The sequence below is a fragment of the Medicago sativa genome, chromosome 3, assembly GCF_051527215.1.
Source record: "Medicago sativa cultivar Bolivia chromosome 3, Bolivia_mono, whole genome shotgun sequence".
In the NCBI taxonomy this organism is placed as follows: domain Eukaryota; kingdom Viridiplantae; phylum Streptophyta; class Magnoliopsida; order Fabales; family Fabaceae; genus Medicago; species Medicago sativa.
The window spans coordinates 88,262,480-88,286,789 of NC_140751.1; the positions used below are offsets into that span (position 1 = coordinate 88,262,480).

Genomic DNA, 24,310 nt, shown 5'->3' on the forward strand with positions numbered 1-24,310 from the left:
AAGCACCACCAAGCACTAAAGCTACTTCTCCTATCTTAAAATCCTTTGCAACCCTGAACTTCTCTTAGTAGTAACACACAATGGCAATAGTAGCAACCTCATTCATCTCTATTCTTTTCTTTGTTCTTAGCTTATGCCTTAGAGGCACTTTTGGTGACTATGGAGGTGGATGGGAAAATGCTCATGCCACATTTTATGGTGGAGGAGATGCATCAGGCACAATGGGTTAGTTCAAATAAATACCTTAACTTTTCACTTTTACATATATGTCTTAAAAGTAACTCTCTATCTCATTTTTCTAAATGTAATTTTTTTTTTTTTTTTAAATATTAGTTTCACATTTTAAAATTATTTTTCTAAGGGAAAACAATTTACTACATATTTTTTCAATAATATATTTATTTATATATTAAATATCATATATTAATTAGAAAGCTTACCGCAACAAAAAGACATTTTAGTCACACGAGACACTTGTGATTCAGCTTTTGTCGTTTCAATTCGTATAAAATATATTTAAGTTTTTGTCGTTTCTATTCGTACAAAATACTATTTCACTTATTTGGGTTTCTAATGAGATTGTGATCATTGCAGGAGGGGCTTGTGGTTATGGAAATTTGTATAGCCAAGGCTATGGAACCAACACTGCTGCACTAAGCACTGCTCTTTTCAACAATGGATTGAGTTGCGGGTCTTGCTACGAGATGAAATGTAACAGTGACCCCAAATGGTGCCTTCCTGGTAGCATATTGGTCACTGCTACAAATTTCTGCCCACCAAACTTTGCAGAGTCTAATACCAATGGTGGATGGTGCAACCCTCCCCTTCAGCACTTTGATCTTGCTGAGCCTGCTTTCTTACAAATTGCTCAATACAAAGCTGGAATTGTTCCTATTTCCTTCAGAAGGTACATAAACCCTATAAAAGAAACTCAACACTACTTTCTGCCGAAGCATTAACATAGACACGAATACTGAACACTACACTAACACGTAGATATTGATGATAATTTAAGAAAATAAAAGTAATTGAATGTGACTACATATATTAATACTAGACACTAATGTGTGTTACGTGTTAGATATCAGACACGTCTTCAATTTGAAATGTCACTAATACATTATTTTCTGCGAATAAAAAATGGCAAAATTTAAATCATATGTTCCTATTTTTTCTCTCTCTCAATTTCAAGCTACTATCATGTACTAACATTTCTTTTTGTGGTTTTAAAACAGAGTCCCCTGTGTTAAGAAAGGAGGAATCAGATTCACAATCAATGGACACTCATACTTCAACTTGGTTTTGGTCACAAATGTTGGTGGAGCTGGAGATGTACATTCTGTGTCCATCAAAGGGTCAAAGACTGGATGGCAAGCTATGTCTAGGAACTGGGGGCAGAACTGGCAAAGCAATAACTATCTCAATGGTCAAAGCCTCTCATTCCAAGTCACTACAAGTGATGGTAGAACTATCACTAGCAACAACGTTGTGCCTGGCAATTGGCAATTTGGACAGACATTTACAGGGGGACAATTTTAGAAACATAAGTTTCATTTCAAGCTAAAAAAAAAACTAGCGTGTGTAATATATTGCATTGCATTGTTTCCTTTGTTTTAGTTGGAAAGTGTGAGGAAAAGAAAGGTAGATTAGGAGGAGTTCAGGCCAAAATTTGGCCTCTAATGCTGTGGTAGCAATATGGCACCCGCTAGCTAGGCCGAGTATAATATATAGTTGCATTTTATTTCTTGAAGTAAGTAATTAAAGGTGATGGTGATCTTAACCCCCTTGTATATTTGATCCCAACAATGGTACAACCAATTTGGGAAAGTTTATTATATCAATTTGAGGATGAATTTTAATTTCAAATTTGTTCCAACTTTAGCTTCTTGTGTTGCTTAATTAAATTTGACTATTGATAAATTCTCAAGTGAAAATTGAGAATTGCATAGAAAAACTCACAAAGTGTTTAGAAATGTGGAATTTGTAAGAATAATAATTTGGAAGTTGTAATTATGTATTGGTTAAAAACATTTATTTACTTGGCCTAGTGGTAATACATGTTGGATATAGGTTAAAGGTTGCTAGTATTTCTAACTAATTTCCTTTTGTGTTGGGACTAGGCATAGTTAACTATGATTTTGCTTAAACCTTTTTTTTTTTGAAGGGAAAGAATTTAGATATAAACTTTTGATATGGCTCGTTATATATAATTTTTGTTTCATTATATCCATGAGTTATATATGTTCTTAATAATTTTTTAGCGTTAAACCTTAAATTAGAATAGTAAAAATATTTTGATTGTCGATTTAGACTATTATGGCCTCGACCTAATTTGATGGTACCAATTAAAAAGGGTAATCTTTGAGAAAGTGGTAGCACCATGTAACTAATCTAGCAAACCATCAAGTTGGGGTATTAGAAAACAAAACTTGATGGTAATTTTGTTGAAACTCGTCTCTCAACACACATTCTCCGACTTTTTGTATTTTCTTTCAGTACTAAAATGGAATGAACAGCACAAAGGCTAACACTTTCCACAATCAACCTTTCTTCAGCAATTCTTAATTTGATGCTAGACTTCAGAATTTCAATGGCATGGCAACTTCTTCATTGGATTTCAACAATAGAACAAAGCACGTAGTTTCAACTTCTTATAAAACTTCTTTGATTTAAGTCTTAACTCTTAAATACTAAAGGCACAAGATGTTTGGAACGCTTCTTGCTTTTAAGAAGATCCCTATATGGCAATGGAGTTGACTTGATCATATTGCCAAGGTCATCCGAAGAGAAGTTGACATGCGTCCATTGGAACGACATTATACCAAGGTCATCTAATAGAACTTGTTAGTATTCAGAGTTTCTTGTAATTGTTGAATTTGTCTCCTTAAGTTTCAATTTCTATTTCATGTTGAGGTTAGCTTCTGTAGACATTTTTAATGATTAAATTGGATTTTCTGTGTTTTTTTCAAAGGCAATATTCAAGATCAAAATGGTAATTTGAAAAATATTTAGGGGCCAAACTACAATTTAAAAAAATGATAGGGGTAAATTTAAAATTTTGAAAAGTTTAACGGTAAATATGCAATTTCTGAAAGTTACGGGTCAAAATGTAATTTTAGAATGTTGAGGGACAAAATGCAAATTTTTCAATTTGTATTATGGGTTTTGTTGACATAGCAAGAAATGATATGTGCTAGAAGGTGGTTGGTTGAACAAAATGATGTGGCAGGTGATGTGTAAGACGATGTGGTGCAGTGACGTGGCAATTCAAACACTTGACACGATCTGAGTGGATTGTCTTCTTCCTTGGGAAAACACGTAGAAACGTGGAAAGAGAGTGGTGACGCCTGGTACTATTGGGAAGTCGCGGACAACATGTGTGTTGGAATACGAAATTTTGTATTCCAAGATTTTCAAACTTGCTAAACACAATGAAAGTGTTTGTTTTTGAAAATTTAGACTAAAAATGGAGCCTCGCCCTTCTAGAGTTGAACTTGAGTTTGATGCTAATATGGATTAGAACACAATGAGCTACCTAGCTCGGTTAAGAAGATCAATATTTTTTTATGAGTGCAATTATTGCACACCCAATCTTCTCAATACACATTTACTATGTTTGACTTTTAAATGGATACAACTAAATTATATACTCCGGTCCTATTTATAAGAGTAATTAAACTTTTTAGATTCATTGAGTCATTAATGTATCTTGTCTTGAATATAAACCAAATACATCATTTAAGCGGTAACCTTTTCACAATTCTCTCATATATTCAAGTCTAATTAAAAAAAAAAAAAAAAAAGAAGGAACGAATAGAACTCAAAAACAGAAAATGAAGAAGTAAAAACATGCAACCGCAGAATTATTCCCACCCATCACAAGTTAACAACCACAAATGACAAATCCATCTTTTGTAATATTTTCTTCACATCTATACAATAGCAGAAATTAATGCCATCAAGTCTATTGCGTTTGGAGCACACCAAGTTGGACGTATATGTGTAGAGGCCGATTAGATAACCAAAAATTGAGAAACTCTTGTGTGAACCAGGACCAAGAAATTTGGTTTGGTCACACATAGAGTTTTTGTCTTCTCTCTCTCTTCACAAATAAACAAATACTTTCCATTTTCTCTCTCTTCTCTCTTCTCTCTCTTCTTTCTTTGGTTGTGACCAAAGAAAATTTCTTGGTCCTGGACCACCTAAGAATTTCTTCCAAAAATTAGTGTCCATTTATCATATGTAAGCCGTGATTCAAGGGAAGCTTAATAGAATACAAAACTTTCAATCTTTCATACGTAACGACCACTTGAAAAAGATAAACTAACATACTATAAAAATGAAGAAATATGTAAACAGTTGAGAAATGCATGTGCCAAGTGGGACCGTAGATTAAGCAGTTGGTAGTGTAACCAAAACATTTCCATGTGCACATATGAATAAGTTTTTTGTGGTTTTGGCTCTCTCTCTTTAGACCCTAAGAAATACTAACTTGTCTCCTCTAACACTAGACCCCATATCTCAGTCTTTAGTATGCTTAACTTTCCTATATAAAGCAAACCAACCTTAGCTAATGTATTAAGCACCACCAAGCACTAAAGCTACCTCTCCTATCTTAAATCCTTTGCTACCCCAAACTTTTCTTAAGTAGTAATTACTACTAGAAGTAGTAACACACAATGGCAGTAGTAGCAACCTCATGCATCTCTATTCTTTTCTTTGTTCTTAGCTTATGCCTTAGAGGCACTTTTGGTGACTATGGAGGTGGATGGGAAAATGCCCATGCCACATTTTATGGTGGAGGAGATGCCTCAGGCACAATGGGTAAGTTCTTAATAAGTAACTTGCCTTTTCATTTGTACATAGAAATGTTAAAAGTTACTGTCTTAATTTTTTTATCTGTATCTTTTTAATTATTTGTCATTTTAAAATAGAAGACTACGTAATTTTTTCAATACTATATTTTCATTTTAACTATCCAATATTATTTAGTAACGTTACCACGAAGAAAAAAAAGGGACATTTTAGTCCCATGATGAGACGCTGATTCAGCTCTTATCATTTCGTACAAAATACTATTTCACGTATGTGGAGTTCTAATGATATTGTGATTATTGCAGGAGGGGCTTGTGGTTATGGAAATTTGTATAGCCAAGGCTATGGAACCAACACTGCTGCACTCAGCACTGCTCTTTTCAACAATGGTTTGAGTTGCGGGTCTTGCTACGAGATGAAATGTAACAGTGACCCCAAATGGTGCCTTCCTGGTAGCATATTGGTCACTGCTACAAATTTCTGCCCACCAAACTTTGCAGAGTCTAATACCAATGGTGGATGGTGCAACCCTCCCCTTCAGCACTTTGATCTTGCTGAGCCTGCTTTCTTGCAAATTGCTCAATACAAAGCTGGAATTGTTCCTATTTCCTTCAGAAGGTACATAAACTCCACACAAAAAAACTCAACACTACTTTCTTGTAATTTTAGTTGTGAATCTATGCATCCTAGGATAAGAAATTATGTTCTGCTTATGAAACACGGATATAGATGTGAATGCCAAACAAGACACTAACACGCAGACATAATGATAATTTAAGAAAATAGAAGTAATTGAATGTGACTACATGTGTCCAAACTGGACATTGATACATGTTAGATACCAGATAGGTCTTCAATTTGAAATGTCAATGGTATATAATTTTCGGTTAATGAAACATTGCAAAATTTAAACCATATGATCTCAATTTTAAGCTACTAACTTGACACTTTTGTGTTTTGGTTGTCTTAAAACAGAGTCCCCTGTGTGAAGAAAGGAGGAATCAGATTCACAATCAATGGACACTCATACTTCAACTTAGTTTTGGTCACAAACGTTGGTGGAGCTGGAGATGTACATTCTGTGTCCATCAAGGGATCAAAGACTGGATGGCAAGCTATGTCTAGGAACTGGGGGCAGAACTGGCAGAGCAATAACTATCTCAATGGTCAAAGCCTCTCATTCCAAGTCACTACAAGTGATGGTAGAACTATCACTAGCAACAACGTTGTGCCTGGCAATTGGCAATTTGGACAGACATTTACAGGGGGACAGTTTTAGAAACATAAGTTCCATTTCAAGCTAAAAAAAACTTGTGTAATATATTGCATTGCATTGCATTGTTTCCTTTGTTTTAGTTGGAAAGTGTGAGGAAAAGAAAGGAAGATTAGGAGATCAGGCCAAAATTTGGCCTCTAATGCTGTGGTAGCAACATGGCACCCGCAAGTTAGGACTAATATAATATATAGTTGCTTTTTGTTTCATGAAGTAAAGTAATTAAAGGTGATGGTGATCTCAACCCCCTTGTATATTTGATCCCAACAATGGCACAACCAATTTGGGAATGTTTATCATATCAATTTGATGATGAATTTTAATTTCAAATCTGTTCTACTTTTGGCTCTTCAGTTGCTTAATTATATTTAGATGCAACCCTTACTATAGGTAATCTTCTCAATACAAACTCTAAATGGATCCTACGTAAATTTAGTAGAATTTATTTGAATTTCAACCAAATAAAGAATATATAGAAAAGTGTGTTAGATTTTGCTAGCATTATTCATATTTTTTTTAACAAAGTAGAGGTTTGCCTCTAATCTAGATAGCTTCATGCGGACATAGAATATATATTGCTTATTTGCCTAATGACGACATGTAGGAAAGGGCTGTCACTTAGCCTTAATGGCAAGAAAGCCAGAAATACATTTTTCATGACTGTATGAAATGGTATCATATTGCTTTTACCACATTTATAAGGAACCGACTACTAGATTCTTTCTAATATTCATTCATAAGTTCAATATGCTGGGTAATAAGAGACTGGCATTCATTTCCCTGATTTTACAACAGAAATTAAGGCGGCAGCGGTGACCTTGTGTTAATTCCAATCTGTATTTCACTTTAACCTCTCTCTGCGGAGTCTTTCCAATTCCTTGGTCATTTGCCAATGTTCTAGTGACAGGGTGGTCTCACCAAAGCTTAAACACATGAGGCGACCCATTGTTACCAATCTGTTCAGAGAAGGTAGGGCAACAAAAGGTCAGGGAAGAAAGGCTGCAAACAAAATGACAAGACATGTAATATAGTCAATCACAAACCTGCTTAAATCTTGGGTATTCAAACTCCTATCTGCTTGTATTGCGGCAACTAAATCACTTTCTACCACCTGGAACACCCAAAACAGTGCAAAGGCTTATAATGCATTCTCGCCACAAAGATTAAGTATGCTAGAGATGTATTCATTAAGAAAAATGGTGTTTCCAAATAATAATGATGGAACTAGAGAAATCAGCAAAAAAGAATTTGTAAATTGCAATAGTAATGCAAACTATAAGCGCCCAGGAATCTATTGGAAACACTAGTGAATCACCTGCATGTTTTAAGCTATGCATGTATAGGTTGAAGTGGATGATGTAAAAATCAAATTTAAAATGCCACTTCTGCCCAACTTTGAAATTAGTCAGTTCCTGAATTTGTATGCTAAGAGTAAGGCAGGTAACCTAAATATCTTTAACTGGTTCAATTTAACCTTAAACAACCTTAGTTTATGAAAACTGTTATTAGCATCACTCATACCTGCTGAGTTTCTGATTCAAAAGAGTGTGGCAGTTGTCTAACAGTTGCTAAATACCACCTCCAAGCTTCCAAAGCTTCTGCTTCCACAGCTTCCAAGCAAATGGTTGCAGAAGGCCGGATAGGTACAATTACATCAGCTGGTAAGATATTTGATTTCCCCTCAGACAAAACTAACAGTTGGACATCAGTTGCCATTTCCATTTTATAGTACTTGAAATCATATTCCACCTGAAACACATACCAAGTACTTGTCATTATCTTAGAAAATAATTGCAAGCAATCAACAGAAAATGGAAAATAGTGTTTTTCAATAAGAAAAAATTGTTTTAAGTGAAAAGAAATTTATCTAAGAAATCAAGATTCATAGCATAATAGAACACACAACCATCCAAAAAGATAGGGAGAGCTAGACAAGCAGAAAGTTACCTTTTGCAACTCCATTACATTTTTCAGCAACCTTGCATTCTCTACACCCACAGAATTGAGAGTTCCAGCTTTTAATTGTGTCTCATCAACAATTAAATGCGAACCTTCAGCTAGTTGCAAGACACCAGTTTCTAATCTGGAGCATTGACAATAAAACTTGTAAATTTATTTGTGTACTAGTAAGAAGTCAATATTCAGAATGATTATCAAATATGATCCCATACCTATTTGTATCATAATTCTTTTTTGGTGCAAGAGAAGCAGTGTTCAAGTATTCCACTGTAAGGGGTATGCAATGTGTGAAAGGCACGAGGTTCTTGACAGCATGGTTTAGTTGTTTTCCGATAGATGCAGTTTCTTTGCTAAAACAAGTAAAATTTACTGAAAACTTTCCCACAGCAAGAGCATCTACCCTGGCTTCCACCTGGTCAAAAGCAAATCAATCCTTATTACAAACATTCTCAAGAATGGAGGGCAAGGGGATTAGAATGCATAAATCATGTGTGGGAGGAAAGGGAAACATGTGAGACAAACAATACCGAGATCATTTACAATGCTTGAAAAGGTAGAAGGGAATGATCTATTAAGAACAGCACACCTTGGATAGGAGATGCAGCAACATGAAATGAGCAGCTACATCATCATTGCCTAGAACAGCTGAGAGATGTCTTAAGAGAGACTCCCTGATGCCTTTGACCAAGTCAGGTTTTGGCTGTAAGAACAAGCACATGCTATCTTATCAAGGTATTTTCAAGTTAAGAATTATCCCAATTCAAGACGCTAATTGCTAAACTCGAGCCATTTGCTTAGATGAATAAATACATTTGAGTGGGTACCTCTGTAATAGGCTTATTCTGAAGGAAGTCCTGAACCGAAAGTTTCCTATGAATAAAACAATGAAGGCGTGGTACCTGCAATTTAGAGGGTAAAATGCAAATAAACATGTCAAAACTTATAAACCAGGTGCTATGAGGACATAGAAACAATATACAGCTGCATATTTGTGCTTCATTTATGCTAGTTTCATTTATACTATTCTCATTGATCAAGTATCCTCAAGGGATGAATCATACCTTGTCAGCTGGGAAATGATGCAAGGGATCTTCACCAAATCCATTTGATAAATCACTATCTTCGTTGTCCTCCTGAAGTTCTGGATCAGATGTAAGGATACCCACAAACTCAAAAATGTCATTCAGCTTCAGTTCAGACTCTGGTGTGTCATATACCTAGCATGGTACAGAGGAAAATAAGGAAATGGATTTGATATAATTCCATGAAATTAAAAACAAGTTAATCTCATGTCAATGAAATATATTTCATAAGATCCTAAACAATGAGACTAAATCTTACCTTTACAATACAACTAGATGAGATGCCATTGAGACCAGGCAATAAACTCATACTAGAGCCAGCAATCTCAGTTACAACTCCCTGAGACTGAGAAGCAGGGGAAGTGCATTCACCTTCTCTCTGTAAAAGTAAGAGTCACACCAATTCTTAAAAGAACAGAATAGAAGGTTGCACCAATTATCAAACTCAAGTAATTTTGACGATTCCAACAAATGGAGGTAGTAATAAAAAATGAATCAACTAGTACGCACATTTAACTTATAAACTGGAAAAATACCACTGGACCTATCAGTCAGTTATTCAGTACAACTCATAAGCTGTTCAAGACTTCATAACAAGTCCAGAACTCCTAAACTAAATAGAATACTAAAGAAACTGTTAATGATTTCATAAATAAAACTTGTAAACTAAATAGGGTACTGAAGACTTGAGGGTCTATGGACATAAAATTTTTGGATAACAAATATCTTGGTTTGGATGGACTTGATTGGAATTGAAAAATAAACCTCGAGCAAAATATCAGCCATAATTTCTAACAAATTTAAACAAAAGATACTAATATATTATTCTAGGATGATTCTTTCCAGTCAATCAAATTCATAACACAATTGGAGTTGGGTGAAAGCCATTCATACCATTCTTTTAGTATTAGGAGAACCTTCAACCTCATCACCCTCAACCTGTGAATAAATAAATGTCATTAAAAATTCAAAAAGCTGAATGAACACACATTACTCACAGTGTATAGTGTTGTCAAAATCATAATGAAATCCAACAAAATGATTCGGTAAGGGTACAAATTATTCACATTTCTCTCGGGACACAAAGAAACAAGGAATGAACTCAATTAAAGGCAAGGAAGAAATTACAGGCATGTTAGAAGAAGACTCTTCATCTCCTCTCCTCCTCTTTTCTCTTTGCTCAGATGTCCAATCCATAGATGGATTGCCAACTGCTTCTCCTGAAGGTTCTGCCCACGAATTCAGTCCCGGAACCTATGCATAAACAACTGTTAAACCTTGGAAACTCTATTATTCAATTTAAAATAAATCATCAACTTACCACTAAATTATCCATCTCTTTCCAATTTAGTAATGAAAGTACATACATGTATTAAGTAGTCCCTAAAATATATGAAAGAAACATAACACGACGCAAGAAAATATTAGAGAGTGACGAGAAATGGACAGCTCACCGGAACACAGTAAAGCAATCTCCGTTCCCAAATAGGCGTATCAGCAGAGCAACCGACAGGGATGGAATGTTGACAAAAATCCGTAAATTTATTGGTCCTCCACACGGAACCATCCTTCAATATACATTCACATAATCAAAATTAATATTATTTTTTTAATTAAGCAAGAAACTGGAACAAGATAAAGAGATAAAAAGAAAAATTACCTTAACAGCGCCTACATAAAATTCATTTCCAAGCATATCCTGAATCATACCACGAAACCGAACAAGAGTATTTGGTTTCACGTATCTGATAGTGGCTGGTGTGAGAAGCGGAACCTAATGAAGCATAATTAGGGTATAGTAAATTAATTAACAATTAGGGTTTTGATGTGATTTGAAGAGAAGAGAGTGGAGATTGTTATTACCTGAGAGAGATGTGATTGGTCGGAAAGAAGGTTGCGGAAGAGATCGATGACGCCCCAGTCGCGGTTGTTTAAAGAAGTGGGATCGGAACCGGTGGCTATGGCGGCGTCGAAGGTGGATCTGACCGCACCGAGTGGGTTGGCGAGAAGATCATACTGTGGGCCCACCATCGTGACTCGTGAGTTGAGGCTGTGGAGAATGAAGATGCAGATCAGAATGCGCAACGGTTATGTTCTTACCGTATGCTTCTGCAGCAGCTTTGTAGGATTTCCGTTTCCCGCCAAATCTTCTTCGGCTTAATCCTTCCCGCCATTCGTTAACCCTCTATAATTTTTTTATTTATTTTTATTTTTATTTATTTATTTGGGTAATATTTATTAATATTTGATAGAAACCCAAAAACCAATTGACACCTTGAGAGAGAAATAAATCAAGATGATGTGGTAAATGTAATACATCGATGATGTGATAGAAAAAGAGAGATGGAGAAAATGTTATGTTGAATAAGTGTATAAAAATTAAGGATCTCTACGTATCATTACTCAAACCTAAAATACAAACACAAGAGTCGATGAAAAGTGCAATAATTATATGTTTTTACTCGATGTCAACCAATTGCAATTGATGTTGATAGTTGAAGCACTACGCTCACATTTGTTGTAATTGGGGTTCAAGTTCATAATTTATGTTAGAAAAATGTGTTTCTCCCTTTTGTTTTTGCTCATTCCCGTGCCTACGTGAGGTAGCTCGCGCTGAAAAATGCCCTACATGATTAACTCACGTTGAAAATAGTCGAACGTGAGTTAGCTCACGTTGGATATTTTTAGGGAAATGAACAATTCTAAATGGGAGAAGAGCAACTCTTTTATGTTATGGATTGGAGTTAGAAGTCAAGTCTGTATTTTAGCCCAATTTTTCGCTTGAGTCTGACATGTTTTGAATCCTTCTCTCGTATATGACCCCCCTAGTGTCTACGTATCATCTTCTAATGTCGCAACATCCTGTCCATTGATAGCCACCACGACTACCCACGAAAACCATTGGGAGGTTGCTGATAGTAACGGTCCATGATTATTCCTCCCCAAACATCGATGTATTTATACATGTCAATCACAACTCACAAAGGTACAAAACTTCTTTCACTCTCATTTTGCTCTTACTTTACTTGAGTGTCGAAGTCTTTAAGGTAAACACAAATCGAAAGCTAAGTAATTGAGGGCAGCTGCCTCTCAAACTTAGTTATTTTGTTATTAGTGGTCGTATAATTTTCTCTTTGATCTCACAAAAAATATTGTCCCCATAAAAAACTATTGAACAAGATTTTGAATAAAAAGTGCAATAATAGGAGAGATAAATTGCTAATGATTAGATTATTTGATCACGTGTGAAGAAAAATATGTATTTAATATGTATATTTTGTAGGTGAATATATGTGTTATATGCATGTTTTATTGTTAAAATGAGAAAATCATACTGCAATTTAAAATATGAAGATACACAAATTAATATAATTAGTAGACATTGGCGTGTCTTAAATTTGCTTGGGTATTAAATGATATAATTTTTGCAGTTTTCAACTCTGTCGTTATTTTACCTCAAAAAAAAAACTATGTCGTTATTTTATCACTCACTCGAGAATTATTTATTTTTTATATAAAGATAAGTTTTTGATTTTCGCCCATAAATGAAAAAATGGTAGTGTTAACTTGTGCCCTTAGGTCACATGTTAAAAAAACCAAAAGAATAAATATTTTCTAAAATTATGTACATTCAATTCATTAAAAAGTTAAATATTAAATAAAATGTACACATTCCAATAAACTATTTATACTTTTAATTCGTTAAGCTGTGTACTAAGGGCACAAGTTAACATTTCTCACGAAAAAAATTTAGATTAGTGTCAATGTTTGCGGTTATCATCCTTACTTTCCTTACAAGGAAACTTTGTTCACCAATCCGACCAATCTTCTCAATCCAATCAGATCAGTTTTGCGGTTGAAATGTTATTCCTAATATGTGTCTCTCTAAAGCTTTTTTTTTATAAATAAAATATAATGTCAACCATACAAGTATTACTTGTATGTAATGGTGAACGTGGTATCTGGTACCAGCTAACTGAGCACAATTTTTGGACCGGTTCTAGTGTGAATTTAACCGGACCTTGAGAAAATTGCTGTTGACACATTTGATAAGACTGTTTCACACTAGTAAAATACGATTTTGCCCCCTAACAGCCGAGGAATTTAAAACCGGCTGCAGTTAACTGCCGAGGAAATCCTCGGTAGTTAACTGCCGAGGAATGATACTGCTGTTTTCTGCTTTCTTTTTCTTCCCCTATTTACAATACTGGTTACTGGTGTGTTTTTATCAGTTTGATACCCTGCGGTTGTTAATGGTGCCAGCTTAATTCATGGAAAATTGAAGATTCCTGAAACTAATAATCCTTCAAATTGATAAAAATTTGCAGAATATAAATGATTACAATAATTTCAAAATTGAAATTGCTTCCATAAGAATTTGAACCAGAATCGAAGTAATAATGAAAGTTTAATTTTAAAAAATAATAATTAATAATAACAAGGTGCAAGGAGCATTTTTGAAGAACAGAATCTACAAATTCATAGAATAATTCAACAACAATTCTAGTTCTCAGTTTTGAATAATTCTAAAACAGCGCAGCGGAGTGAGAATAATTGTCACGGAATTATTCATACTTAAGCAATTTCAGTTTTTGAAGAACAGAATCTACAAATTAACTCGTACTTAAGCAAGTTTAGGGGATGTAGGGGAAGAAGATAGCAGAAAAACACCAGTATCGTTCCTCGGCAGTTAACTACCGAGGTTTTCCTCGGTAGTTAACTGCAGCCAGCCGTTTTTATTTTTCCTCGGCAGTTAACTACCGAGGGGTATTTTCGTCTTTTACATGTGTTTCTCAGCCAAACAACATGTGTATACAGCAATTTTCGGACCTTGAAGGTTGAGCACGGTTAGGACTTAGGACTATGCCACCAAATACCAACTTTCATAATTTAACTATGAGAAAAAAAACTATGAGAAATTTAGGAGAATATATGACTGAATCATGCTTTATACTTGATTTTTGTATAATACTTAGACTTTAGGTTTGATTAACACCTCCCAATCCCATTGCATAGCGTTAATAGTTAATAGAATACAGTGTTCTAGATTAAGGGCTTTGGTTGCTGTAGCGTGCAGAGCACTCCGCTTAGATTAGCTTCAAATAAACCCTTTCATTTTGTCGCACAGTTCATCCTAGTTCTGAATCTAAAGCAACCAAAACATGTAAGAATCTCCTTGATCTGATGGTAAAAATTCATTTCCATCGTATTAATTTTTCACGCACCCTACAAATTTTGTATTTTATAATCCGAAAAGTTTTAAACATCCTCCAAAACATGCTAAAACACCTTTACAAACCCTCCATTTTTTCGCATTTTATAATTTGAATAGGGCGTGCGAGAAGAGACAAAGGGGGAAAAGAAGAAATTCCCAAAGAATTATAGTTTCCGTTTCAGATTAAAATTCTGATTTTTAGTAGAAGCAAAATTGTAGGCTTCTTTCTTTTAAGGGAAATGTTAACTTGTGCCCTTAAGGCACAAGTTAATGAATCAAAAATAGAAATAGTTTATTGGAATGTGTGTATTTCATTTAATCTTTAACTTTTTAATGAATTGAATGCACACAATTTTAGAGAATATTTCTTCTTTTGGTTTTCTTAACATGTGCCCTAAGGGCACAAGTTAACACTACCCTTCTTTTAATCCAATTTAAAAAAATTAGGACAATCAATACTTAGACACATATTCAGCGAACATGAATCCTGAATCAATTCTCCATTTGTTTGAGACACAACAATAAAATTAAAATCACCTAATGGCCAAAGGGAACTTCCACCAATGGGTTCAAAACAAAACACCCTAAAAAGTCTACCAGACAAGATATAATGATAAAGGAAAATAAAAATTTGTATGGTTAAGAATGCAACAGTTCATTTGGCCAAAGAGAAAACTACTATATACTTTAAAATTTCATTCTTGTATTGACTGAATGATGAGAAAACGTCTCTTCTCCACTACAATACCATGTCATGGTCATAAAGAGAAGAGTCTGGTAAAGAAGTTTCCAGATTTTGCCTTCTCTGCACATGCTACATGAACATATCTTCCAAGCTTGTCCACTTGTCTTGCTTCACCCTTGGTGTCCTTTTTGCACACCTTGCATGTTTTGTCTACCCAACCCTCTTCAACATATTCTCCATCCACTGCTCAGTACAACAAGATTAATGTTTCAATTATATTTCTAAACCAAACAATATATAATTCAACTAATCACATGCTTCTTTAAGGACATGTTGTATCAAATTTCATTAATAAAATAAGAAAATGAAAAATGTTGGGTATTCAATTAATTTCATTTCTTATGGCTTTGAAAGATAAATATACTACTCTACAAAACAATAATAACTATACCTTCAACATAAGATTTGAAAAAATCCTTGTAAGTCCCACCAATTTTCCTTCTAAGAGCTCCATACTGCATTATTTACAAAAATATAAAAATTAAAGAGAATCATAAAGATTATTGATTATGAAAGATGAACAGTTTAGAAGATTAATTATAATATACCTGCTCCCTGCTCATTTGTTCTCCAGATTTTGTGGCTTCTCTAGCCTCTTGTATAAGCTGAGCATCTTGTGCGGATCTTGGTTGAGCAAAATCAAGAGCATCAGTTACACTAGTAAAAAAAGATTGCTTATTCTTATCTTCTTCCTTCTTCTCTTGTTTGGCTGAAACTATGAATTTTTTGCTTCTATTGCAATTATTAGTATTTTTATGTACAAGTCCTGATGACTTTGAAGAAAAACTTGTATAATAAGGAGGGGTCAATGGCAAAGTCCCAAGACCCATTTATGTATGTTCTTGAGCAATGACCACCTAGAATGAATTTGAACTTTGTTCTGCTTCTTGTATTGTACGTTATGTTATATATCTGCTTATGATATGAGTGTGCTTCATTCTTTTCAGTATTTGGGGCATCAAATTGTAGCCACAGGTTGGTGTTAATTTTGTCCACAGCACTGTTGCCACTCACAACTTGGTGGTTAACATTGTGGACTATGTGGCACCTTAGGGAGCTCTTAAAATGATTGGATCTCTATTTTCTAGAGCTTGATGCCATGTAATTAAGAAATTTATGTGGATCATTAATTTCCTTCTGAGGTTTCAGTCTCAGAGAATGATTCTCAAATCTGATTAATTTATTTTTTAACTAAGAATCATATACATTTAAGTATAAAGATTAATCTCTCGAATTATGTAGATCATAATAGACCATAAAATCTTTCATAAAGATTTTATACTTTTTAGGCTGAATTCAAATCTAAGTTTTAGTTAAAATGAGAAATACTTAAATCATCTAGTTCAAACAATTTTGGGATCAACTTAATGTTTTCTTTATTTATTTTTTTGACAAAACCATCTTATTGGTTTATGCCTTTAAGATATAGAAAACATACATGTATATGTTTTTTACTTTGTTTAAGGGGCACAAGTAAAATAGTTTTGCATCATGTGCAAATGTGTTTTTTACTACTGGATCAATGAATCACGCCATACATTATTTAATTCAATGATAAAATTTATTGATTTAATGATAAAAAACTAATTTATGCATGATGTAAATCTTTTCTTACTTGTGCATCATAGAACTAGTATGTGCTTTATACCAACAAAAAAAAAAACTGGTATGTGTTTCTTTTGTTTATTGTTTTTGTTTTTGAAGGAATGTGTTTCTTTTGTTTTGTTCTGTTCTTTTCACATATATTTGTTGTATTTGATATTCATTATTACATACAAAAATAAAAATTAAATTAATATTTGAGTTTCATTTTTGAATTTTGTGAAATCAATCAATTTCTTCTCATTGTTACGAACACTTACTTTATTTTCATATTCTTTTGCATTTTACTTTGCTCAAATTTTCAATTAATAATCTCTCCAATTAAATCAAATTAAATATTAAATATAATAAGATATTAAACGTTTTGTTTTTTAAAAAAAATATTAAACATTTTATACTATTTTACTATTAAAATAAGCTTTTAGCAATTAAATTAACTTCACTATATAATTGAGAGTCAAAGAGGGAGGAAATCATAACAGTTTCTTGCTAACAATCCTCATAGATATTATAATTAATTGTCACACAGTCCCATTAACAAAGGTCTTTGTAAGCTGCACATTGCTCTGCCATTAAAGTCTGTATGTAGTTATAACTCTACATGCAAAAACACAAAACCGAAAATGAAAAGCTAATTACAAGTTAGTTTTTCTACACAATATAAACCATGCCAACCTCCAATAAAGAAACTGGGGGAACCTTAAGTGACACGTCAGGCCCTCTACAATTCCTTCTCAAGAAATTATATCCATAGTTAAGTGCCAGCTTCTTCAAGAATGATGAACCTTGCTTTGTTTTCATATAAGAATGTCCAAGAATGAAAGCAATACCAGCTTCTTGAGCAGCATAAAGATCTTCAAGCTCTTCCTGCATTTGCACACCAACCTCAGACCTTGTCTCACTTTCATGATCATCATCAACAGCAAACCTCACTCGTCTTTCGGGCGCAGCATCCATCGGTTCCATCTCAATAACATCTGTTAAGCTTTGCACACTTGGAAATCCTACAGACACGCTACCTGGCTGCACACTTTGCTGACTCTCATATCCTTGTTGGCTGCAAAAGCTAGTTGTTCCAATCACAGTTAATCTGTAACTAGATGATTCGTTCGAGTGTGAACCATCATCCTCAATGCTCATACTATTCCCACGAGTTCGATACCAATCGTATTGGATAAAATCAGACAACTTTTTTACTAGTTCGGTTTCAAAGGAATCAACATCTTGATGAACGTCGCGGTATCCATATCTTACTATACACCTATAAGATCGATGAGTAGCAGGTCCTACGCGGCCTACAAGGTACCTCTCTTCAGGGGTTACATGAGGAACAGGTACTGATTTCACACATACAAAAACTAGGACACGGTGATATGCAGGGAGGTTGGTGACAAAGCGGGAGAAATTCGCTGGGATGCCGGTAGTGAGATCAGTGAACACAAGGCCTATTCCAGGGACCCTGGCAATTCCTAAGCTTGGACCTAAAGCTAGAAGCCATTCTAGTGAAACCTTGTTGTGAAGGTCATATTCATATTTCTTGATTGTTGCGTAGTGCCAAATGAGCATTATAATCATTAGGAAGAGGGCAAGGAGGATTGGTAGCCAAGCACCCTCGCGGAACTTTGTCAGTGAAGCTGAAAAGTATAGCAGTTCGACAGATCCAAAAAACAATAGGAAACAAAGAGCTAAAATTGGTGGTTTATGCCAACAAACTACTATCACCAAAGAAGTTAGGCACGTTGTTACCAACATCACGGTCATCACTGCTAACCCTGCATCAAAACATTGTTGATTATATGTCACATTATAAGTACCACTGTGTTTTATCTAGTTAATCACGCATAAATTGTAATATACCTGATGCATTTCCCAGGTGTTTTGTGTCTCGAAATCCAATGGTGACAGCAATACATAGAATCATGAGCATCCAATTAATTTCTGGGATGTAAACCTGGCCATGTATTTTTTCTGATGTATGAACAACCTTAACTCTTGGGAAACAGCCAAGAGATTGGCTCTGGTTTATGATCGAAAATGTTCCACTGATGATTGCTTGGCTCCCCACAACAGAAGCTAGAATAGCTAAGATAAGCACCGGCCATCTCACGCTTTCTGCAGCCAAAATTTTGTATAATGTTTTCTATAATATGCTATTGTACCAGGTAATAACAACCATAAGAGTTCTGAAAACCAGGAAGGCATTGCAAATAAATTCATTTATACTACTAGTTAGTAATTTCCTATAAAAAGTGATATATGGCAATGAATACCTGGAACGGAGACATAGTAGCTGATTCGTAGATCAGCATTGTGATGTTGCGACAAGTACGCAGCTTGACCCATATATGCCAATATAAGTGCAGGATATACCAGAAAGGTGAATGCAATCTGCACATGACAAATTGTTAAAGACATTTTCCCCAGGTCTATAAGAGCATAACAATATAGCATAAAAAATAGCAAACAGAAAATGAGAGAAGTATTTTAACCAACCTGAATGGCCATATAATTGAAATGACCAAGATCAGCAAACATAGCTTCTGAGCCTGCACACAAAGTCAACACATAAGGAGTATGTCATAAAGTAAAATAGATTTACTGCAGAAGTTTTACAATGCTTCCATGTGAAAGCTCAAATCTATTGATTTGAGGGCATAATATCTTTGCTTTGATTTAGTGAAAGTATACTAAATTTGATACTTTAAGGGAAATAATGATAGATAAAGGAGCAGTCCAGAATTTGTTCAAGTATATATCCAGAGAACTTATTCCATGTCTTAATTAAATCATAGTACTTTTGACTCTGAGGTTTCTAAAAAGATGCCTCGGATAAAATAGTATTCCGTCTTACTCTTACAACAGTACAAGATATGAATATTTATAGATAGATATAGGTTTTGGGGTTTTGGATTTAAAGAATAAGTAGGAGAATAGCACAAAACATTATTCTACTATATAAATGTATGAAATTTCTTCTCTTTACCTGTTATACAAAGTAATATTCCACCCAAAGACAGCCATCCACTTATCCTTGTCTTTTTCAAGAACTTGAACATATAATACGGCGAAAGAGCTTTATATACATGCGGATTCCATTTGAATATATTATATACGCCAAGTGTGCTAATGCACAGTAGCCATGTCAGCACAATTGGAGCAAAAAAGAACCCAACCTTATGTGTACCATAGTGTTGAAGTGCAAACAAACACACCAGTATGAAGCAAGTGATGGGAATCACAGCATCTGCAGACAAAAATCAATAGGTTCAAAATTCAAATACCAGAACAATGAAGAAATCTTGTGAACTTAATTGCCATTTAATTGAAATATATTCACTTAATTTGACACTGCTAACATGTTGGAATATCTAAGAATACTATAAGTGATTACTTACACTGGTGGTGTTTCTTGGACATGATGGATACCTCAAGACCAGATACTGCTGAGAAAACTACATGAATGAAAAGCTAGTCAATAATTGATATGAAATTAGTTGTGAAATTTTCTTTTTATTAACCCTCCGAATTCCCAGGGGAAGGGCCGCCCCAATAATCCGGAGTAAGTAAAGTCGGAACATAGACTGTTCCGATTACAGTTCGAACTCATATACTCCAGGGACCTAAACTGAAGTTCATTAACTACTTGAACTCAATTGCTTAGTTACTTGTAAAACATTGTGAAATAAGGGGGATAGGATTCTTACCGGAAATGGCTGGGGTAAGCACTCCATCCCCAATTACCATACAAGTACCAAGAAGAACCACAATCAGAAGAGCAGTATGCAAAGTCTTATACTTCTCAAGCAGTATCTTAAATTTAGAATACTCTTTCTCTGGAGGCTCCTCCATCTTATATGAAGAAAGTGCTTCATCAGCATGCTGTCTGTTTGGTAAAAGACTCACTTTCGCATGCCTACAAATCAATGAATAAAGAGCAAAAGTACCACCTGCATAGCCACACATACATGAAAATCATCATGAGCAAAAGAAACAGGAAAATCATCATATTAGTTTCTCTTATTTGTTGAAATTCAAATCCTTATTACCTTCCCCATTATCATCAGCTCTAAGAACAACAAACACATATTTGAAGAGTGGAATCAATGTAAGAGTCCAGAAAACAAAAGAAAGTGTGCCATAAATCTCTTCATTAGTCTCTGAATGTTCAATATCTTCAGCAAAAGTGCTTGTAAAAACATACAATGGAGAAATACTCAAGTCTCCATATACAACACCAAGACTCTGGTAAGCCAGTAGCAGAATAGTCTTCCAAGAATCTCTCTGAAAATCAAATTTCATCAACAACTTACTCAATTACCATCCATTTCATTTCACAAATATTCATAACTCAATAAAAACCCACATTAGAAAGGTGAAATGCACTAACCTTTGAACTATCCCAACACTTCCTCCCAGGTTCAAGATCCATTTGTTTTGTCTTGAAAGAAAGTGTAACAAACAGATCTGAACTCAGCAACAAGAGTGAGGAAATCTTAAACCAAACAATTCCAGCCACTCAATAATGATCCTGTCTGTTTCCTGTCTCAGTTCAGTTTCAGAGGTAATAATATTAGAAATAGAAAAACATTCACACTCTTTTGGTTTTGGATGGATAAATATGAATGAAATGAAACTCACATATCACATGGCTTCCATATCTCTGTCAAATCTTGAAAAGTGGGCACACATTATTTCTTTTCCCATAATTTAAGGAGCAAACAAGATAAACCATATCAACAGTAGTAGTATTCTCAATGTAAACACTTTTATTTATTTATTTATTTATTTATAAAATCATACTATCAAGTTCACGTAATATAATATTATTATACTATATATATAAAAAGTAACATGCAAGTTGATTTGATAAATTAAGACCACTCAGAGAAAGAATGTATGGAAATGGAAATACTGGTTGTACACCACTGTGGCGTGGCGTGGCACTGTCACATTATTTAATCTTTTTTTTTGTTCAATTTACCGTCCACTCTTTTATTTTTTTTGGAAAAGAAAACAAACGGGTCACTGTTTGTTGGGAAGTCCAACACGAATGATAATGTGTTAGGACTAGGAGGAGTTGGTAGTTAGGAGAATGATAAAGAAAAGAGAACGAAAATAAGCTAATTTCACGGTGCAAGTTATTATTATGAAAAATAATAGTATGAAAAATGTTCCTTTGATGATGACTTAACAAGTTGTAATCACGTGATTTAGAGACAGTTACAAATTCACTTGTCACTAGCAAGTGTTGTGTCGTGCCTACTCAATCCAAAATGGAGGACCAGTTATCATTTTCAGTTTGCCTTCTCATGTGTCCCATACACACTTTTTCTATTTGGGTTTTTTTGTCATTTTATTAATCACACATTGCATGCATAACTATAGCAATAGCAATAGTTAATCAAACTTTCAAAGTTCCCCACTCACCTAACTTTTGAAATTCTTTCTTTGGTTCTTTATGGGCCGTTACCTGATTAAAGAAGTAACCGAATACATCCAATCAAAGAGTTGAAATTATTTGGACAAGTGGGTAAACTATAATAATGATAAATAATAAATAGTAAATTTTCCACTTAAATGAAAGGGCTAGAAGGAGAGAATAGATCATATTGGGGGAAATGATGGAATGGACACTATTTTTGCGTATTTATGTTCTATTTTTTTCTATATTGACCGAGTATTTTGTTCATTTCACATATATTAAAAAAATATATAAGTGAAAAGGAGAAAAAAATGGTTATAAGTATTTTGTTAAGTATTTGTGCATTCTCCATTATCAAAAGTAGAATATATTAAATTGATAGTGATAAAAGTAAAATGATTTAAAATTATAACGAAAAAAGTAATTAATATTGTATTGAAAAACGAAATTGATAAATTATTTTAGTATAATTTTATTTACAAATAATTCTATCATTTTGGGAAGCAGGAGAAAAATGTAATAATACTACTTAACTTAAAAAGCAAGAGGCATGTGCATCACTATCACTTCACAATAAATGTTTAATTTGAAAATGGTCATAAAACCTGAACAACTCAACGTGCTCCTAACCACTACTCCTTTACGGCCACATTAATGGCTAGCCTTCTTTCTTTCAATGTTTTTACCGGAGAAACCAAGTGTTTAGGACTATTGAGGGCCTATTGAGGATGCTCTTAGCGTAGACTTTCTAAATCACTTGGTGTTTATGGTATACTTTACTTACTCTAGAGTGTGTTTGGAACATTACCGTAGGCATTTGTTTGGTTGAGGGAGTGTATATTGCTGGAATGATAAATGCTAGTTGTCACGAAAAATATTTCACCAAAACGATGTGATTATACGTGATTGTTAAGAACCAAATAAATTACATGCAGCTTCAACCTTTTGAAATATAACCCGTATTTTTTTCCATTTTTCGTAATGAGGTTTGTCTGTAACAAATAGTAAGTGTTGCTGGAATTGGACTGACTCATGTGTAGGGAGATTTTTCTCGGGGCAACTATTTTATTTTATTTTTTAGAGAAAGTAACTTATATCATTTCATTAAAAATTAATTCAGTAATACATGTTGGAATTTCATCAAAGGTACGGAAGTTAGAACTAGATGCGGTTGCCTTAGCTAATGTTCGGGGCAACTATTTGTTTTTTGTTGTTTACAATATAGGCGACTATTTGTTACAATTATTGATTGATTTTTTGGGGTACAATTATTGTTATTTTAAAATGTACTGTATATATATAGGTTAAAACAAATAAAAAGAGACCCACATTGCTCTGCATCTTGTCTTGGACTATAGAAAGAAGCAAACAACTCAAATTGAGTTCCATATGACTGAAAACAAATAAACACGTACCGATGATATTTTTCTTTTTGCTATAAACAAAATTTTCTTATTTGAATTAAAAAAAAACTTATTTTTTTTATCTCAAATTAGTAACAAGTACATTGATATTTGTAGACTTGTAGTTTGCATAAAAAAAAATAGATTTGGACGGTTTATTTACACCATGAAAACAAATGCACGGTCCTGAATGCGACATCCGATCCTATACAGTTATGAATCACGTTCATTTGAGCTTGAAAATGGTGCAAATAGTACAAGTGCTTTCTTGCAAAATAAACAACTACTATGTATGATCATCTGAAATTAGTAAACAAACTTGTGCTCATCAAATCAATGCCACATTCTAACACGTTCACTGAACACAACCCATCTTAGAATTAGTAGGCAGCATGTGTCACATGGTAATGTTGAGAGATACAGATCCTAATGTATTGTATCCGTGGAAGAATGGAAGCTCATCTTGGACACCCTTTCACGCTGGCACTTCAAAGCAATCTGACAAATACATCCAATTTTTGAAGTACTAGTAATTGCATAAAGAATTCATTCTCTTTTTTATAAGGTTGGAGAATACTAAGACAGTGGTGAGCCAGATTTTTATGTTCCTGATTAAACAAACACAGTGCAAGTGGAGGCTATTTTAGTGTTAAATTCTGTGCCTACCGACAGTGACGAATATGTAAATAAAAGAATGAGAGCAAAACGAAAATTATCATTTATTTTTTCATAACTGGGAACATGGATAAAATCAAAGAATGGAATGTTCTGAATTATTTTACAATTTTATTTTT

The 24,310-nt window shown here is 34.1% G+C and overlaps 5 protein-coding genes across 5 annotated transcripts; 2 read left to right on the forward strand and 3 right to left on the reverse strand.

Moving 5' to 3' along the window:
• EXPA8 (expansin A8) lies at nucleotides 1-1,866 on the forward strand. The gene is made up of 3 exons (XM_085755356.1): nucleotides 1-225; nucleotides 595-907; nucleotides 1,236-1,866. The coding sequence occupies exons 1-3, from the start codon at nucleotides 81-83 to the stop codon at nucleotides 1,537-1,539; spliced, it is 762 nt and encodes a 253-aa protein (XP_085611482.1). The 5' UTR covers nucleotides 1-80; the 3' UTR covers nucleotides 1,540-1,866.
• Nucleotides 1,867-4,580: 2,714 nt separating this feature from the next.
• On the forward strand, nucleotides 4,581-6,418 carry LOC146941547 (expansin-A8-like). The gene is made up of 3 exons (XM_085755359.1): nucleotides 4,581-4,824; nucleotides 5,121-5,433; nucleotides 5,791-6,418. The coding sequence occupies exons 1-3, from the start codon at nucleotides 4,680-4,682 to the stop codon at nucleotides 6,092-6,094; spliced, it is 762 nt and encodes a 253-aa protein (XP_085611485.1). The 5' UTR covers nucleotides 4,581-4,679; the 3' UTR covers nucleotides 6,095-6,418.
• Nucleotides 6,419-6,559: 141 nt separating this feature from the next.
• ETG1 (E2F target protein 1 (ETG1)) lies at nucleotides 6,560-11,221 on the reverse strand. The gene is made up of 14 exons (XM_085755358.1): nucleotides 10,993-11,221; nucleotides 10,790-10,903; nucleotides 10,584-10,697; nucleotides 10,258-10,383; nucleotides 10,024-10,068; nucleotides 9,389-9,508; nucleotides 9,109-9,264; nucleotides 8,872-8,946; nucleotides 8,634-8,747; nucleotides 8,260-8,459; nucleotides 8,036-8,171; nucleotides 7,610-7,837; nucleotides 7,132-7,199; nucleotides 6,560-7,044 (listed from the first exon to the last, which is right to left on the reverse strand). Exons 1-14 carry the CDS (start codon nucleotides 11,158-11,160, stop codon nucleotides 6,930-6,932), a joined length of 1,779 nt encoding a protein of 592 aa, XP_085611484.1. The 5' UTR covers nucleotides 11,161-11,221; the 3' UTR covers nucleotides 6,560-6,929.
• Nucleotides 11,222-14,814: 3,593 nt separating this feature from the next.
• LOC146941549 (potassium transporter) lies at nucleotides 14,815-15,971 on the reverse strand. Its single transcript, XM_085755360.1, has 3 exons — nucleotides 15,638-15,971; nucleotides 15,481-15,544; nucleotides 14,815-15,272 (listed from the first exon to the last, which is right to left on the reverse strand). The coding sequence occupies exons 1-3, from the start codon at nucleotides 15,917-15,919 to the stop codon at nucleotides 15,103-15,105; spliced, it is 516 nt and encodes a 171-aa protein (XP_085611486.1). The 5' UTR covers nucleotides 15,920-15,971; the 3' UTR covers nucleotides 14,815-15,102.
• Nucleotides 15,972-17,173: 1,202 nt separating this feature from the next.
• KT2 (potassium transporter 2) lies at nucleotides 17,174-21,370 on the reverse strand. Its single transcript, XM_085755357.1, has 10 exons — nucleotides 21,330-21,370; nucleotides 21,079-21,230; nucleotides 20,738-20,972; nucleotides 20,396-20,638; nucleotides 20,087-20,143; nucleotides 19,675-19,935; nucleotides 19,185-19,237; nucleotides 18,962-19,079; nucleotides 18,549-18,803; nucleotides 17,174-18,463 (listed from the first exon to the last, which is right to left on the reverse strand). The coding sequence occupies exons 2-10, from the start codon at nucleotides 21,118-21,120 to the stop codon at nucleotides 17,343-17,345; spliced, it is 2,385 nt and encodes a 794-aa protein (XP_085611483.1). The 5' UTR covers nucleotides 21,121-21,230; nucleotides 21,330-21,370; the 3' UTR covers nucleotides 17,174-17,342.
• Nucleotides 21,371-24,310: the final 2,940 nt, after the last annotated feature.